The sequence below is a fragment of the Schistocerca piceifrons genome, chromosome 8 (assembly GCF_021461385.2).
Source record: "Schistocerca piceifrons isolate TAMUIC-IGC-003096 chromosome 8, iqSchPice1.1, whole genome shotgun sequence".
NCBI classification, from domain to species: Eukaryota; Metazoa; Arthropoda; class Insecta; order Orthoptera; family Acrididae; genus Schistocerca; species Schistocerca piceifrons.
The window spans coordinates 285,116,796-285,136,648 of NC_060145.1; the positions used below are offsets into that span (position 1 = coordinate 285,116,796).

The following is a 19,853-nucleotide window of genomic DNA, read 5'->3' on the forward strand; positions in this document are numbered from 1 at the left end:
CTAACATGGCGGCGATAGCTTCAAAGGAACATACAGTGTAAGTGTGTAGCATAATTTACTCTTATTACACTTGCCTGTTGGTGGTCAATAGAACTGGACCACTAACTGCCCGCCTTTTAGCCAAACCACCCAGTCTTCTAAGTCTATGCACAACAATAAGCTCACACAAGAGCCATCTTTTTTGCAGTCACAGACAGTGTCTGCCTCCCTTCGTGTTTCACTGGTTTGTGACTCCTGTTGCATTAGGAGCTATGATACATTTTTCTATCTTAATTTTTGGATCCCTAAAAAAACTATTATAACTTCAGCTTTCACCGTGTGATTTCCCTTATTGATAACCATTTCCCTCTCATTTTCATAGCTCTGAAATTAGTTTTTCAACAACTAAAGTAAGTTATCCAACTGCTTCTTTATATTGTAATCAGCAGAAATCAATTTACTGGTAACATTATGGAACACGTCTCCTTACCTATGTCCGATTTTACAGATACACTGATCTTTACATGGATCCATTGTGGGTTTACATCAAATGGACAATTCATATTAAGATTTTGAATGAAATTTTTTTTCTTACAACAAAATGAGCTGTAGAAACTTACAAAGACCACTTAGAAACAAGTAATCCTAAACCTCATCGGTGTTAAAAATTGATAATGCTGCTTACAGCATAACAACATTGCAGTAAACCCAATATCAATCTTTTCTTCATAGAAAGAGGAAATTACTGTCTACAATACTTGAAAAAGCTTTATTGGAAAATATTTCCATTTTTGTACATTTTATGCTGTGTATCACAATTACAGTGGAACATTTCTGACAGTACCATCACTACAAAAACCGCAGAGTGGACACTCAAACTGTGGGTCTGCAAGCACATTAGCCTGTGAAGAGAAAAAATAAATCAGTTCACATAAAAAATTCAAATCCCATACCAAATTAATTTTAACAAGAAACTTTCCAAACTATGTGATCTTTAAACTATGATGTAACTGATGTCACTCACATTTTACAAGAGCCCTTCACAAAACATTTCAGCAAAGAGCAATGACAAGTTGATACTCTTGAATGTTACACAGCCATATTACTAAAATGCTATCCCAGAACACGGGATCAGTTGCAGTGCATGGAAAACAAAAATTCAATTTTCAATATTTTCTGGCATTTCTGACCAAATTAAAAAATTTAAAATGCTGTCAAAATCTACTCATTAAGAGGTATAATCTTATGTTAAAAGTTTAACAAAATAAGACAAGCACTACAATTAAAAATTTTGTTTGTCTTGAGGTAGCATAACTGATGGCATGCAAGTACATGGACTTCATTCATCCAATATTTGAGACTGATAACACTTAGCAACTTCCAGTAAAAAAAAAGTTTACACATCGTTTTCAGATAATTTCTCTTACTGATATTCCAGACAAAATGATCGAAGGTAAAATGTCTATCGCTTTCTACATTTTTGCTGTTCATCGTCAGGCAAGACATCAAGTCTTCTGACTGATTGTGATGCTGCCCACCATGAATTCCTCTCCTGCGTCAAACTCTTCATCTCAGAGTAGCACTTGCAACCTATGTCCTCAATTATTTGCTGGATGTATTCCCAATGTTCTTCCCTACAGTTTTTGCCCTCTACAGTTCCCTCTGGAACCATGGAAGACATGCCATGATGTCTTAACGGTCATCCCATTCCTTCTCCTTGTCAGTGTCTGTCACATATTCCTTTTCTCTCTGATTCCACACAGAACCTCCTCATTATCAAACCCCTAATTTTTTCAACCTTTGTCTGTAGAACCACATCTCAAATGCTTGGATTCTCTTCTGTCCGGTTTTCCCACAGTCCATGCTTTCTACCATACAATGCTGTGCTCCCAACGTACATTCTCAAAAATTTCTACCTCAAATTAGGGCTATGTTTGATACTACTAGACTTCTCTTCACCAGGAAAGCACTTTAAGCCAATGCTAGTCTGCTTTTGATGTCCTCCTTGCCTCATCCATCATTGGTTATTCTGCTGTCTATGTAGCAGAATTCCTTAACTTCTTCACGCCCATCAATCCTGATGTTAAGTTTCTCACCGTTCTCATTTCTGCTACTTCTCTTTACTTTCATCTTTCTTCAGTTTATTATCAATCCATATTCTGTACTCATTACAATGTTCATCCCATTCTGTAGACCATATAATTCTTCTTCACTTTCATTGAAGATAGCAATGTCATCAATGAATCGTATCATTGATATTCTTTCACCTTGACTTTTAATCCCACTCCTAAACCTTTCTTTCATTTCCATCATTGCTTCTTCAATGTATGGACTGAATAGTACATCCCTGTCTTACACCTTTTTTAATCCAAGCACTTGGCTTTTGGTCGTCTACTCTTATTATTCTCTTTTGGGTCTTGTACATATTGTATATTACACATCTCTCCCTATACCTTACCCCTATTTTTCTCAGAATTTCAAACATCTTGTACCATATAACAGTGTCGAACATTTTTTCCAAGTCGACAAATCCTATGAACGTGTCTTGATTTTCTTTAGTTTTGGTTCCATTATCAACCGTAGCATCAGAATTGTCTCTCTGGTGCCTTTGCTTTTCCTAAAGCCAAACTGATTGTCATCTAACACATCCTCAGTTTATTACTTATTTACTACTACCTCTCTTCGCAATTCACTTTTCATGCAAAATCTAAATATATCACTTAATGTAACTGCAAAATCATCTCATTATGTGACACATCAAAGACAGGGCTACCTGTGAAACCAGTCATGTGATTTACAAGCTAAGCTGCAACCACTGTGCTTCATTCTATGTAGGCATGACAACCAACAAGCTGTCTGTCTACAGGAATGGCCACCGACAAACTGTGGCCAAGAAACAAGTGGACTACCCTGTTGCTGAACACGCGGCCAAACATGATAGCCCTCATTTCAATGACTGTTTCACAGCCTGTGCCATATGGGTCCTTCCCACCAACACCAACTTTTCCGAATTGCACAGGTGGGAACTTTCCCTACCATACATCCTGTGTTTCCGTAACCCTCCTGGCCTCCAACTTCATTAGTCACTGTCCTCACCCATCCAGCCCCCTCCCTGTTCCCATTCCAGCACTACACAGCCATCAATTTCACCGCCTCACCAAGTCTTTTAATTTCTTTTTATTTCCCTCCTTTTCCCAACTCCCCCCCCCCCCCCCCTCCCCACCTTCTCTCCTGTCCTTCGTCTAAACTGCAGCACTTCACTGTCTGCCACCCCCACCATACTATCCTCCCCCTCTCCACTCCAGCCTCCTCCTTACTCCCACCCAGTTGCCACTATCATCATGCACTGGTGCTGCTGCTCGCAGTGTGGTTTCAGCTGCTCGAGACTGCAGATGTGTGTGCAAGTTGCATTTGCGTGAGTGTGTGTGTGTGTGTGTGTGTGTGTGTGTGTGTGTGTGTGTGTTTCTATTGTTGACAAAGGCCTTAATGGCCAAAAGTTACAATTGTGTGAATCTTTTTGTTGTGCCTATGATGACTCAGCACCTCTGCTATATGGTAAGCAACAACTTTCCTTCTCAAATATTGTTACATTTCATCTTGAATTTTCCATTGTTTGATTTGAGTTTAGGAGATATGATATCATATACATTGAGATGCATGAAAAACTAGCTTGTGCTTAAAATAAAGCACAAATTACCTATTTCATATCCATCCAGTGTTTCATTATGAGAGCACTTAGCGACTTCCAACAGACCTTAAGCATAATTTGAAATCTTCCGTAAACTTTTTCTCATTTACATGCTTAAAGACAAATATTTAACACATGAACTCATTTGTAAAATAATCAGAGGTATGAAGATGTTTTGTACATAGTAGTTCAATTCTTTAAAGAATTGGAATTTACTAGTAATTTTAGAATAGCACTGACAATTTATTAAATAGTAACAATAATAATACAAATGAACAGAAAAATTTGACATTAGATGTCAAAATTAGATTCTGTGCCTTGGTCCACAGCAACAGATAAGAGATGGTACTGGGTTTTTAGTGCCAAACAGTAAGTACTAAATGGTAGTAATGGTAGTAGTAGTCGTGGTGGTGGTGGTGGTGGTGGTGGTGGTGGTGGTGGTAATAGTAGTAGTAGTAGTAGTAGTAGTAATAATAATAATAATAATAATAATAAAAGCAGTAGCAGCACCACCACCACCACCAGCAGCAGCAGTAGCAGTAGTAGTTTTATTCATACAGGACCACTTTTACAAGGATGTTGCACATGCAGACATTTACATACTTACATGTCTAGTTTGGCAAGGATGGGAGACATATCACCCATGGTGTTAGAGTAGGAGTCACCACAATATTTGCCTGAAGTAATTTAAGGAAACCACAGGAAACCTAAATCAGGATGGGGAGTAAAGCCTTCCAAATACAAGAACAGTGACTTAACTACGGTGTACATGCAGACAAGAAAAAAAATTCCCGGATTTCCCGGTTAAAATTACACTTTCTCCCAGGTGAAAATACACTTTTTCCATGTTAAGTGACAGTATACTTTTCCTCGGAACTGTAAAACTTATCAATCCTTTGAATAGTTATGGTTTTATACACCAGTGTAGAACTTCCCAGACCTTTAGAAAACCAAACTCAGTAAAAAAAAAAAAAAACATACACAGCGGTACTACAAGAAAAGCAAAGCTTTCACATGCAATATTGGTATCGAAGATTAATAAGCTGCAAGAGAAGCTAAGCTTTCACATATAATGTTGATTTCTTTTTTGCGCGTGTTACACTTTAAGGTACATCACACAAATGTGTCAGTAAAATTTTTAATAAAGACATAAATATCTGATCTTATGAGCTCAAAATTTTTCTAAATGTACATCCTCAAAGACTTGATTTTTAAATGAGAATCAAACATTCTGTGATTTAAGAAATTCATCGCACATTCTCGCACATAAAAAGAAATTTACTTTGAAAGTAATGCTTTTCAAACAACGATTCGCAATATTTTCCCGTGACCTGTTAGAAATAGGTTCATTTCAGAAGTTGTCAGAGAGTGCCAGAAACTGGCGTCACCGCGCTTGCGAAGCTACGATGATCAGAGAGCCCGTATGTTCGTAGGTGTAAAACATTAAAAGATCTTATACTATGTCATAAAAGAAACAAGACATCAGAGGATACTCCAAGAACATCGGAATTTCGTCAACCATACTACAATGCATAATTCGGCTTAAAGTGCACATTCGTATGTCCAGATTCGGATGTAAATTCTCTTGAGTACCGGTACTGTATTATCTCATGTTTGGTTCTTATTATGGCATAATGCCATACATGCTGGAAGATGAAAATGTGCACTTTTGAAATGCAGCGAACAGTTGAAACTAGCCCATAGTATGGAATTAAACACTTCGTTTCAAATAAAATGACTGCCCCAGCGGAAAAGATTAATAAAAGACAAATTTCTTTAGAAAACCGACAAAAATAACTTCATTGTTCTGCAAGGCGATTAATGCTTGACTGTCAGAAAGGTGGAGATAAAACCTGAAACTAATAACATATTTTAGCCTTCCGTAATTATGCGAACACATTTTAATTCATTTGATAGCTCACGCCCATAGATAACCGTTTTGTTTTCATTTAATGTGAGAGCAATAAATGAAGAGGAAACAGCAAAACCACTAAACGTAAACACGGGTCACATGGAGACTCCCCACTACAACTCAGACTGCTCTGTGGATCAGCCCCGGATCTCTGATATTTCCTAACAGGGCAATATTAGATAGTGGTGTCCAACCACACGTCTGTAGACAGAAGTGGGAGAAGGTACTTCTCATACATGACATGCACAAGAGCCCGCCCATAACTGCTCAAACGAATCTAACGTAAACAGTTGTGACGTCACACTCATCGGAGACAATTTGTTGCTAGGAAGCATTGCATAGTCGTCCCAAAGCCTTTGACACACTTTGCAGTTGGCAAACGCTTGTATGAGCACTGTGTCTTATTGTTGTATACGGCGTATTTCTTTTGCGACTTAAGTTTTATTTTCGTTTTTTTCCTTTCGTTCATGTTTTGTTGCTGCAGTATTATTCTGCAGAAGCGGGATACAGTAATATCCTTCGTTAGAGTATTGGTTCTTACCCGTCAAAATCACAAAAATTTAAATGAAAACTAAAACAATTAAAACTTCCCGGAATTCCAAAAAATTCCTGGGTTTATCCCGGTTTTCTCCTGGATGAAAAAATTCCCAGGTTTTTCCCAGATCTCCCGGTTGTCCCGGGTCGTATACACCCTGCTTAACAGTATCACAGTTCAGTTTATCCCAACCTTATAATGCAATTTTGTTCATACATTCCTGCAAAGAAGTTAATGGGGTGAAAATCCCGTGTTAGAATGCGTGCAGAATAGCTTGGGTAGTAGAGTAGAAGTGCAGTCAGCTGGTAAAATGCAGGGAGAGAGGTAGTTGTGGGGATTGTGGGCGGGTGTCAACATGCTGTAGGGGAAATGCCGAGAGACAGTACAGGCTGAGAAGTAGGGAAGCCAGCTGAAATTTGGTTGGTGCTGTGACACTTTTGGGATTCAGGATAAGGACTGATTTCTTAGTAATGTTAGTGCGCATTCAGGAAGTATGATGTTTCCACTGAACATGCATATAGAAAATTTTTCATTAGTGGTCACCTTATTGCACTCACTTGAATAGTGCTTAAAAAAAGAATCAGTCGGAAGCATACTACACCAGACACCCACAACGTAAATGAAATATCACAAAGCACATCCTTTACTGTTAATGGGGTAAAAGATGCAATGGACAACATTACATACTACAATGCTCAAAATGTAAAATAAAGAGCATGCAGAATGTTAATTTTTTGTCTACTGACCTTCCATCTATTCGCTGTCCTTAGAACAGGTCAGAAATTCATCACCACCACCACCACCACCACCACCACCATCAGCACTCCTCAGTATCACCGGCATGTATATCAATAACCATATCTTCCACTTTGTCTGTCAATTTTCCCTGATCTGTATGTGTTTTTAAACACTTTAGGTAAAATTCATTGCAGCCACCCAGCTCTTTACCAGTGCCCATACCATTTCTATGACATTTAGTTCAGGGTGATAAGGGAAATTACCATTAATGTGCACAAATTCATCTACAGTTAAAATCTTTGTAAGTCTGACGCTTTTTGTTAAGACAAGCACCAAAATCTTTGTGCTTTTGTGGTAAAATTTAATGTTACGAGAATTTAGCCAACAAGCCATCTCAGTTTTGCTGTTATGCAATGTTGGTGGTTTTTCTTGCAGAGCATTGTCAAGCACAACAGATTCTTTTTTTGCAAGTTTGATATCAGTTTATATTCCAGCCACCTGGTAAAAAATATATTTGTTCAGTCGAAGTGTGACAGTGTTTTATGCATGTACTTCACTCAGATAATAAAAGGTAGAACAATTACCTTGAAAAATTTGCAGCATTCACCTTTCTACAGTAATCTCCCATTTCAGTTTATGGTTTGAAAATTAAAAGTGCATTTGACACAAAACCTAATTTTCCCCCACTGGTCAGAAACATTTCATAAATGCATTAATAAACTGGAAGAAATTTTCAGTCATGGCTTGGTAGAACATATCTAAATTTAAAAGATATGCTCACTTTCTTCTGTTCTATGTATTGTAGTCCAAAAGAAAGTGTATTGTTTTTAACTTTAGATGTATTAATACCTTGCAGTCTGCAGAACTACATGGCCTTATCAGATTTTTCTGTTATATGTGTGTCTGTAGTGAGACATTGTCCTTTTGAAATCCACACCTTTACTCCCTAATTAGATCCATCTCTCCACTCATTGGGTGTAGTATGTGAACTGTGAATATATGTTTCACCGAATTTTATGGACATGTCAAATTTCGACGCAAATACAAAAGTTTTTCACAGACACATATCTCCAATAACCAGTAACAGAAAGAAGGCAATCACCATAAACTCATATTAACAATTATTTTCACTTACGATGTCATTCTGACAAAAATTGCAGCTACTTGGTTTTGGTCAATAGTAGACATGACACTGAAGCATACACAAGCAGAAAATCAGAACTGTGCTCCTCGAAGATGGTGTTTAGTTCAAAAACAAGTTTTAGATTAAAGAACAAAAAAAAAGTAAAATAAAAAGAGAGAGAGAATGGCTATCCAGTACTTATTTTCATGGGATGAAGTACTGGTGATAGAAATATTTAAAAGACAAAACATTACAAGTCACCCACATATTGGATAGATGAGTGGAAACAAAGAAAAAACAGTTTTACATGATAGAAAAAAATATAAAATAAAAAAGAGAGAGAATTTGCATGGGACGAAGTATTGGTGAAAGACACATTAAAAGCGAAAACATTATGAGAGCCATCCACCTGTTGCAAAGATGAGGGGAATTAGAGGAGGAGGAGGAGGATGCTTTAGAAAGAGTAGAAGGTCAAAGAGCATTGTACCAGCTTCAGTCTACAGATGAAATAAAGACAGTGGTGACAAACAAAAGCTGGATACAAGAAAACAAATGAGAAATTAAATAAAGGGTGCAATTAAAAACTGAAAAGAAGATGGGGAAACAAAGAGAAATTGGGTCTTGCCACCCTGTCAGACATATCAGTGGAAGATGTGGAATATCAATGAGTGCCATCATGTATACGTCGAGTGAGGGCACTATCAGCAACAAAAAAAGAGCATCTCTTACAAATTGACCACGTGAGACCAAATAGCCAGCCTATTTAAGCTAAGTGGGCACAATCTTGTTCTCTATCTCCGTGTCTCAGCCAATGCTGTGTTCTGATCTTAACCAATATTTCCCTAGATGACAATGTTGTTTTTAGGGACTCTGCTGGATAACAATTCAAACTGCTCTTACTGTTGTCCAAGTCATCTATGCCTGTGTGAGAATGCTACAGCAAAATTACACTTTGACAACTATGACCAGACATATTTATTCAACTAAGCAAATTAAATAACTACTGCAGTGCATTCCACCACCGTCTATCAAGAAACACCTGTGTTACTATCTGGCAACTTGCCCATATTCACTTTAATCTGGGAGGACAGTGAGTTAGTTACCCATGTTCTTTTAATTTTCTTGTAGCTAAGTAGAATTATTTTATTTTAGTGTAAACTTTTTGCTTCATGTTATGACGTACACATGCAAGTGTAACAAATAACTGTTGCCATGGCAGAGAAAATCACGAAACTGGTGACAACAATGGGATCAACTGGTAAAAGTTTTGACATTTTCAATCCTCACACATTCACAAGTGTTGCACAGCTTTTCCAACTTTTCAACCATTCAAAGATGCACAGGAAGGTTGGTAAATGAACCACAAACAATTAGCACTGGATTTTCAGGCAAGTGATGCTAAGTTTGTGGACTGTCAGTGGGCATTTATGTTGTCAACCAATCCACAACTATATTACTTAGTACAAATGTTGGTTTCCCCATTGGTGATGTCCTCGTCAAATACTTCTGTCATACTTTCAGAATATTTTCCCACCAAGATGCATATAGTAGAAGCCCATTTAGAATTTTTGCAACATCCCAAATCTGATTTCAAAAGCTGCACTTTGTGACTGCCAACTTTCAAGGTTCAAGCAGAAAGTGATAATTTATGTCTGTGTGTGGACAACCTACACTGAAAGTTAAATTCAATATGTGGTAATCCAGAACACACAGTCCACTGCCTGCATCAGTGGGCCTTGTATTTATCATACTATCAGTAAACTGTACTCTACTATCCACAAAATATTCCTGCAGACAACCTGTCTCAACTTCCTATGAGCCCTGACTCAGATTTCAACAGGAATCAAGCAGTCTGTTTCCAGATGGCTACCCAAATCCTTGGAAGACATTCCAATCAATTCTAGAGATGTTGCAGCAGCATCCACCTTTGACCAAATTCTCCAGCAGCTCCTTCAGTATGTACGCAGAGGATGGTCCCTCAAGTTGTCAGCCACAGCACCATCAGGTCACCACTACTTCTTTGTCCAACGACATCAGCTTCAAATATGTCAACATCAGCTTCAAATATGTCAGCATCAGCTGCTGTTAATACAAGAAGATGATAACTGCTGGGCTGAGGTGCCACATGCCTGCAGCAACAGTGCTTCAACAACCATGAGAACACCTCCAAACTCCCAAAATTCTCATATGCAGTGCATATCACATTCACAAAGAAGGCAGACAACAACTACAGCTATTAAGAAATTTGTTTTTCATTGAAAGGATCCCACAAATTGCCTCACAGACACATATCTCCAATAACCAGTAACAGAAAGAAGGCAATCACCATACTCTCATATTAACAATTTTTTGTGGCGGTGTTCGTAGCGACAAACAATTCGCTGTAGAAACGGCTTACGAAGTCACCGCCACACTTTTAATAGAGGGCCGACCGGTTCGCTGGAACAGTGAACAGAATGATGAAAACCCAAACACTCTGATTAAATAAAAGTCGGTACTTATCTTTATTAACGAAGATACAGACAGTAGTGAACTCCGTGTCTACAGAAATCTGTCTAGTTCGAGTCGGAGCGGATAGGTCAGCATCGGCTGACTACAAACAACAACTCTGCTGTGATGAACACACAACTGACTAGCAAGTACACAATTCGGTGGCGAGTATACAACTAAGCGGCGAATACAGAACTGTCCTAGCGCTCGCGACTCCAGCGCTTAAGAACCCAGAAGCCAGCGGTGGCGCGCGCAGACTTGCAGCGATTTCCTGTCTCGCTGGCGCTGCTTATGCAGACGGCGTCTGGACTTTGATGCTGCCAACCTTTTGGCAGCGGGCTCGGGTGGCATTACTGGCTAGGATATAACACAATTATTTTCACCTACGATGTCATTCTGACAAAAATTGCAGCTACTTGGTTTTGATCAATAGTAGACATGACACTGAAGCATACACAAGCAGAAAATTAAAAGTGCATTTGACACAAAACCTAATTTTCCCCCACTGGTCAGAAACATTTCATAAATGCATTAATAAAATTGAAGCTGATGTCGTTGGACAAAGAAGTAGTGGTGACCTGATGGTGCTGTGGCTGACAACTTGAGGGACCATCCTCTGCGTACATACTGGAGGAGCTGCTGGAGAATTTGGTCAAAGGTGGATGCTGCTGCAACATCTCTAGAATTGATTGGAATGTCTTCCAAGTATTTGGGTAGCCATCTGGAAACACACACACACACACACACACACACACACACACACACACACACACACACACACACACACACACATTTTCCTCCAGAGCTGTAAAACTTATCAGTCCCCTGAATGGTGAAGGATTTATATACCAGTATAGAACTTTCCAGTACTTTACGATATGTAATCAACAAAAAACAATGCCTTTTGGAGAGATCTTTGAAGTGCAGCAAAATCTACACTGCAAAATTTCATAATACAAAAATATAAACTGGAATTCCAGCAATTATACCACGCTAGATTCTGCGGCACTGACATCAAGATGGTGAGACACGCTTCTGCCAGCCAATCATAGCTCATGTTACATGATCTCACCAACCAATGACAGCAGATATTCAGAGCATTGGAAATGTGTTGCAGTAAGCCAATAGCAACATCACGTTAAGTAGTACGAACACACAAATAGAGAAAGTTAACAGTTTAAATTAATATAAACACAGTATAACCACAAGAAAAGCTAACCTTTCACATATAATACTGACTGTCAAAACTTTTTGCTGTTTTTTTCCAAGGGTTTGGTTAGGCAGGGTCCTAGCAGCAACAGCTTAAATTGCAGCAGCTGAATATTTTCGACAAGCATGATTATAAATTTCACCATCTCTACTGCTTAGGAAAGGACTAAAATAAATATGAAAAACTAACCTGGAAACTTGGTCTTTTTAGCATATATTACCTTCTTAAGATGCATCAAAAACAAATGTCCCAGTAAAATTTTACATAATGCCATAGATGGCTGGACTTGTGGGCCAGAAATTTTTCTAAGTTGCTGGTCCTCAGCGTTAAAGATACAATAGTTGACTAATGGACTGGATAGCTTCTTCAGGTTGTGTAAAATATTCTGGTCAAATATATGTCTGGCTTCAAGAAGAATTACACTGAATGTGCTACCAGATACAGTGACATAAAGGTTGAGGATTTTAAACATGGACAGCAGCTGTTGGGGGTGAAGGTTAGCAGAAGCAATGTTTTACTGGCCAGCCATGTTGTCCTTTGTAAATTTATAGTTTTCTCAAGTGAATTTTTCTTTTGATACAAACTATACACAAAATGTGATTGGAGGTATGTTAAGGTATTAAATAGTTAGGACCACAGTAAACTCATAATCTAAATGTCAGCTAGTAATTTGACTTTGTTTCATACTGCTTTTAGAGAAAATACCAATATTAAACCAGCCTGCAGAGATAATGACTTCAATATTTTGTGTAAACAGAATGAGAGACAATATTCAACAATTATAGCAATACTTAACTGCTGCACTGTTTACTTGCAAGAGATAATAAAACTGGATAATAAAACTAGATATTAAAACTGGATTCTGGTTTAAGGAGTTCAGAGCTAAAGATAAAGTGAACGAACAATACATTTGTGGCAGAAAAGTATTGGTTTCCCATTATTTCAAGGGCTGTCTTAACCTTCTCTACTATTAATTTTCTTTTCTTCTCAAAAACATTTAAAATTAAGTTTTTTATGTCAGTGGATGTTGTTGTCTTTCTGTGTCAAAAACACTGCCAAAACCAGGGCCAAACACTTAGTACACTTACAACACATATCTTATTCTACACTTACTAGTAATGCATGGAAAATCCTAGTCTACATACCTTTCTGCAAGGAAGCATTTAAATTAATAAAGAACAGAAGCAGAAAATGCAGTTATAGTCACCTGCACACAGTAGTAGCAGAAAACGTGAGTGCACCCAATACATTGTGGCTGAATAGGAGGCTCATTACAAACAGCACACCGTGTTGTTGTTGTAAAAACAGGGTTGACAATTGGCTGTTGATATCTTCCACTTGTACCCCGATTTCTTCTTAGCCAGTTAAACCATCGGCGTATCGTAATAGTGTTAATAAGTGGCAGTGCAAGGTTTAAAATCTCCTGTCAAAAGACACACATATAATACTTAGTATATGAAATTAACACCAATGAAACACAAAATCTTTGTAATAGGTAAATTATTTTCCATATAGTTCTATTCAACTACTGAAATTTGTGAGGGCTCTCATCAAAATATTAATGGATTTCAGTTTAAAAAAAAAAGAAGTCTCAAACCTCTACAGTCAAAATTATATAGGCATTAGAAATCCCTAAACAGAGCGCTTTGTAGTATGAACCCAAGGGTAGAAATGAGTATTTAATTTTTTATTCACATAAACAACTCACATCTTATAGCAACACATTGATCAACATCTTATAGCAACACATTGATCATAACAAGGGTTCAAAATGATGATTGCCAAATTCAATACATATAACTGTAGAATTCCTGTTCACCAACTGACAGAGAATCATGGTTTGTGGCCTGAGACGAGCATGAAATATATTCTCCATCACTCCCGGCTTTGAAAAAATCATCATGACTGAAAGACGCCTCATCCATGAATGATACAATCTGTAACAGGTTCAGCACTTAGTGTGCAGGATAATCCTTTGACAGAACTGAAATCTGGGTTCAAAATCATTTAGCCCCATTGCTTGCCCACTTTTATAATTAGTGTGTAATCGATGCTCCACCTGCATTCTCCACATTATATTCTTCAAAATCAGTATTTTATGGGAAAGGTGACAAGTGTATTGTTATGAATATGTTCCCACATGATCCAATAACATCTCCTCAAATTCTACCAAATGAACAACTCTTTACCAAGCATCGTCATCATCATCATCATCATCATCATCTCTTTGTGGTTGAAAAACCTAATTTCTACCACAGCAATAAGTTTCTTTCAATTAGGAAGATACTTGTTCTGACAATTTTTTTACAGATAGTTTGGTTCTGCAGGTTATCTTGCAGCATCATACACTAAATCATATCTGCAAGTTCCTGTAATGTGTAATGGTCCATCTTCTACAACTAGTCACAACACGTAAAAGACGTAAACTCCAACTTGGACACAACTACGTACTGTTTTTCAAGGTGACACTACCAACACTGGTGTGTCAGGCACTTACTTATTAGCAAATGAAAGCAGGTTAAAAACATGTTACCTACAAGTACAGAACATATCAGACCTTGTACAGCCTAAAATATTCACTATCGATAGCTTCCAATTGTACCGCCTAAAATATTCAGTATCGATAACTTCCAACACCAGCAGAAGTGGCTGGTTTCTGATGTACCTTCACTCATGATGCTTTTGATCTCAGAGATCACACATCCATACACAGGCCCGCTTATAGATGCAGGTTGGCCCCTGGCACACACTGGTGAGCCACCAAAGAAACAGTATTATTTACACAACTGCAAGTGAATGTTCAGCCTAGTCTGTAACCTGTATTACTGTTGTCCAGTTAATGTGTTTAGTGCTGTGTGCAACCTGTACTTCACTGTATCTTATGTTGGCTCTATAAAGAACTATGTTCCATAAATTGTGTTTGTTGTTGCTACAACAAACTTGGTGACGAGTGAGAATCACATTTTCTCCGTGTGTTAGTGTCAATTCTAAGTCACCCAACAAGCATCTTGAAGGAATACTATCATATTTGCTATAACGAACTTGGTGACGAGTGAGGGTCACATTTTCTCCAGGTCACATTTTCTCCATGTGTTACTGTCAGTGCTACGCCACCTGACAAGCATCTTGAAGGAATACTCCAACGTTTCATTGCCCAGCATGGAACAACAGCGGGCTCTCACCACCACTGTCAATCAAGTGGTATCCACATGTTCGCGGCAGGCTACTCTTCCATCAGTGCAACCATTGCCCCTCCTGGCATATGATGAATTGGCTAAAGTTTGGGACTCCTACAAGATACGGTTACACCAACATTTCCAGGTTTTTCACCTGGGTGATGCAAATCTGTGGATTTCTTTCCTTCCTAGCTTATCTGCTGTTGTGCCAACTTGCACTGTTGCATGTTCTGGCCAGCTTATCATTTGATGAAATGTGCAAGCTTCTCTCATTCTATTACTGTGACAGTACACATGTCACTGTGATGTGTGTGGAAATTTACCATTGTCAGAAACACCAAATCCAATCTTACAAAGCCTGGGCTGCAGAATTACATGGGTTGAGCCACCATTGTAAATTTGTCACTAGCACCCATCACGAATTCTATATTGATCACATGGTGCTTGATGTTATTATGCGTCTGGCCCGAGATGGGGAAATCCATCAAAAAGCACTTCAGTGTGAGAATCCAGTGTTTACGGATGTGCTCAATATCGCACAATGCGTTAAAGTGGCATGAGCTGCAGGCAACCAGAAAGCTGTGTGGGGAGGAGGTAATGGAAGTTGCTCAACCAACCCCTATTAGGCACTCTGTAAGTGTTCAGGATGACAGGGAATCCATTGCTGCAGTACAACCTGCAACGCAGCGTCACATAGGTCTGGCAAAAGCAGCAACAGGCCGCATCACAACGGCAGCAGCCAGGTGTCCCCTTTCCATCTTGCCTGTACTCCTTCACCCACCATGAGTGTGCTGCATGCCCTAAGCATTGGGCCGTTTGCAACAAGTGTCATAAGTAAGGCCGCACTGCATTGGTGTGTAACACCTCTTCAAACATGGAGGACACAGTAGTACCATGGACATAAACACTATCTCTACTGGAGTGACCAAAACCAACTGCGGGAATGCCTTGGGCTGCGGATCAGAGCCGCCAGGCAGGGAAGCTGCCGGCAGTGGAGCACGCACCACCGGCTAACCACAAGGACAAGTTGGACAACAGACCAACGACAACCGACAACAACAGACAACGACCGACAAAACAAGGAACAGATAAAACAACGGAGGCTTGTAGAAACCACAACACCAAACACCAACAGTAAATCCACTTGGAACCAGAACCAGGCAAATGTCAACAACGAGCAACGACCAGAACGCAGTACCGCCGAGATAGAGATGCAATCCAGAATGAGTACCAGACTGACTGGACTAGGGCAGAGTGGGTCACTATATACAAAACTGGAGGGAGCGGCTATTGGCTGCAGTCTGCACATGGTGTAGCAGTGGCGCCCTCGCTGCACGAGAGCCGCTATGCGGAAGAGCCGCCGCGGACACGGAGCCATCTATGGGCTGGCCACATCCATTTGTTCTGGCGCGTGTTCGACTTCCACGGCGGCAGGTACTAGATCCTTCCCCCCCAAAATTGGTGCATAGGGGCGGAAATACCCCGGACGATGCCGAGGCGGGCGGAACGAGGGCACGGGTTGTGATACGCCCACAGGGGCCACTGGGGAAAGGGAGGGCAGACTGTCTGCGGCATCCATCAAGGTGTCACCAGAGGGCAGCAGGTAAGAGGGCGTCTCTATACCCTGGTGAGGCAGAAGGGGTGTCTGCAGAGCCGGCGAGGAGGTGGAGGTTGAAGGGAAGGGCTCGAGGGATGTGTCTGCACCAGGAAGCAGAGAAGGCGGTGGGGGAGGAAGCAAGGCGGGGGCCCGAGGGTGGAGTTGGTTATGGTGGCGACACTTGAGCCCCCTGTGTGTCTGTGCAGTCGTCACACGCTGCCCATGAGCCGCCGTCACCGTAGCGGGTGTCCATGCAGGTGTGCTGCCATAGAAGCAGGCCCACACGGCCATGCCCGGGGCGTAGCGCTGGGAGGGGCGAGAGCGAGGCCCAGAAGGGGATGGTGTCAGCAGGTGGAGGAGAGTCCGAGGAGTTCGGCAGGACTATGACCAGCCACCGGCGTAGTGCGGAAGGTGCTTAGAAAAAAGGTGAAGGCTGAGGTGGTGGCCGGCAGCTCCACTGATTCCATCAGCTGCTGCTTGAAAGTGCGGACCAGGCGTTCCGCCACACCATTGGATGAAGGATGGAAGGGGGGGGAGAGCGAATGTGTTTGATACCGTTAGCTGAGCAGAAGTTCTGGAACGAGGACGCCGTGAATTGGGGCCCGTTATCTGTGACCAACGTGTGAGGAAGGCCTTCAATGGCCAACACCTGGGCCAAGGTGGTGAGGGTGGCGTCAGTGGTGGTGGACGCCATACGGACCACATATGGGTATTTGGAATAGGCATCCAAGATGAGGAGCCACATGGAGCCTAAGAAGGGGCCTGCAAAATCTAGACGGATCCTGTCCCAGGGTTGGCTGTGTGTTGGCCAGGGTGCGAAAGATTGTGGAGGACATGAAATAAGGTGCTGAGGTTGCACAGATGTTCCTGGCATGTGCGCCCCACGACTAAGATATCATAGAGGTAATTGACACAAGCCGGTATTGGTTGCATAAGTTGCTCGAGATACCGCTGGAAAATCGCAGGGGCAGAGGAAATGCCAAACGGAAGACGCTTGTATTTATAGAGACCGAAAGGCGTGTTGATGACGACGATGGCCTGTGATTCCTCATCCAACAGCAATTGGTGATAGGCTTCTGTCAGATCAATCTTATAAAAGTACTCACCACCCGCCAGTTCAGCGAGAAGGTCTTCCTGTCGAGGAATAGGATAAGTTTCGACCAAAGACTGAGTGTTGACCGTAGCCCCAAAATCCCCACAAAGCCGAAGCGATCCATTGGATTTCTTGATGACCACTAAGGTTGTTGCCCAGGCACTCGATTGTACTGGCTCGATAACCCCCGCAGCCTGGAGCCGATCGAGTTCCTGCTTGACGGCTGCATGCAAGGCTACCAGAATAGGCCAAGCCCGACAATAGCGAGGCCGTGTGTTCGGCAGTAAAGTGATGTGTGCCTGGAAATTGGAAGCGCAGCCCAGGTCCGCCGAAAACAGGGAGGAAAAGGACGCGCACAGATCGTCTAGGTCCTGAAATGGAACCATAGTTGAAACGAACTGCACTTCGTCTTGAATGGAAAAGCCAAACCGTGTAAATGCATCTAGTCCAAAAATGTCTGAAGCCGACAGTTGGTCCACCACAAAGAGGGTAAGGGGCCGGGGAACGTTTTTGTAGATGGCCATAACAGAAAACTGTCCACGGAGAGGGATGGAACAATCGCCGTAGGCGACCAACCTCCGAGAGGGTGGGGACAATTCTGGAGACCCGAGACATGCATACATTGTCAGATTGGCCAAAGAAACGGTGGCCCCCGTATCAACCTGGAAACGGACGTCCTCGTTAAAGATGCGTAGGGTGAGGAATAACTTTTGAGCCAATATGTCGGTCCGAGGGGCGACTGCGTGTAAAGCATGGACGGTCTCCTGTTGTCCTGCAGGGGCGGGACGGGGGGGTCGGGGTCGAGCGGCTACGACAGACTGATCGAAGGTGGCCTTCTTTCTCACAGAGCGAACAGGTCTTCCAGCGATGGGGACAGTCAGCTCAAGTGTGGGCCGAGAAGCACTGGGGGCACAACGGGAGGCCATGCAGCCGACATCGTGGGGCAACCGGCGGTTCGGACGCCATAGAGACGTCAGACAGCGAGGAATCTCGACGGTGGTGCCCTCTGGAGACTGCGCCCCATCGACGGCGGGATCAGGAAGTGGACTCAACCGCTGCCACCTGGGGCCGCACCATGAGACGTTCGTTTGGCGCTTGAGGAATTTCGAAGAAATGGGCAATACGCAGAATGTCTTCCGACTAGGTGTTGTCCAACTTTAACGCCACAGTGCGGACCTCTGGATCAGGTGCCAGTTGAATGACCACATCCCGAATTAACGAATCTGCGTATGATGCCTTGCACTGCTGATTGGTGCATGTGAAGTTGCATTTGCGGCTGAGGCTTTGCAAATCCGTCCCCCAGGAATGGTAGGACTGACCCGGCTGCTTGTGGTATTGATGGAATTCCAAGCGAGACGCAACCACGTGGTATCGCTGGGAATAATAGTTAGTTAGCAACACACAGATCTCGTGAAAGGAGAGAGCCACGGGGTTGGCCAATGGTGCCAACTTGCGGAGCAAAAAACACGTGTCCGGTGAGGCCCAGGACAAGATAACGACCGCTGCAGAGAGGCCGTGAAATGTTGTTTCAGATGATGCAGGTATGTTTCCCAATCCTCTTTTACGTCGTTGAACGGTGGGAACGACGGCGGACGTGGGAACGTGTCTGAAAGTGGGGCACCTGGGAGATGAGGGGGGAGGGAATCCCGCTTATTGAACCTGTCCAAGAGCACCTGCACCAATGTCTGTAAGACCTCCAACTGTTGCTGTCATATGAGCTGCTGCTGTTGCTCTAAGAGAGTGAGCAATTTCTCTTCCATCCCATCCTCATCGCCAATGTAGTGAGCAAAACCAACCGTGGGAACACCTTGGGCTGCGGATCGGAGCCGCCAGGTGGGGAAGCCACCAGCGGTGGAGCACGCACCACCGGATAAACACAAGGACGAGTCGGACGACAGACCAATGACAACTGACAACAACTGACGACGACTGACTATGACCGACAAAACAAGGAAGAGAGGAAACAATGGAGGCTTGTAGAAACCACAACACCAAACACCAACAGTAAATCCACTCGGAACCAGAGCCAGGCAAATGTCAACAACGAGCAACAACCAGAACGCAGTACCGCCGAGTTAGAGACACAATCCAGAGTGAGTACCAGACTGACTGGACTAGGGCAGAGCGGGTCCCTATATACGAAACTGGAGGGAGCGGCTATTGGCCGCGGTCTGCACATGGTGTAACGGTGGCGCCCTCGCTGCGCGAGAGCCGCTGCGCGGAAGAACCGCTGCAGATGCAGAGCCCTCTATGGGCTGGCCATGTCCATTTGTTCTGGCGCGTGTTCGACTTCCGCGGCGGGAGGTACTAGA

At 42.1% G+C, this 19,853-nt stretch overlaps 1 protein-coding gene across 2 annotated transcripts in view; it reads right to left on the reverse strand.

Moving 5' to 3' along the window:
- Window positions 1-729: 729 nt before the first annotated feature.
- Window positions 730-19,853, reverse strand: part of LOC124711242 (peroxisome biogenesis factor 2) — a 104,035-nt gene continuing 84,911 nt past the window's right edge. For both annotated transcript variants that reach the window (XM_047241207.1, XM_047241208.1), the window contains 2 exons: window positions 12,883-13,098; window positions 730-881 (listed from right to left, as the gene is read on the reverse strand). In XM_047241207.1, the coding sequence (XP_047097163.1) occupies window positions 798-881; window positions 12,883-13,098 (300 nt within the window). In that variant the 3' untranslated portion in view covers window positions 730-797. The remainder of the gene's footprint in view (window positions 882-12,882; window positions 13,099-19,853) is intronic.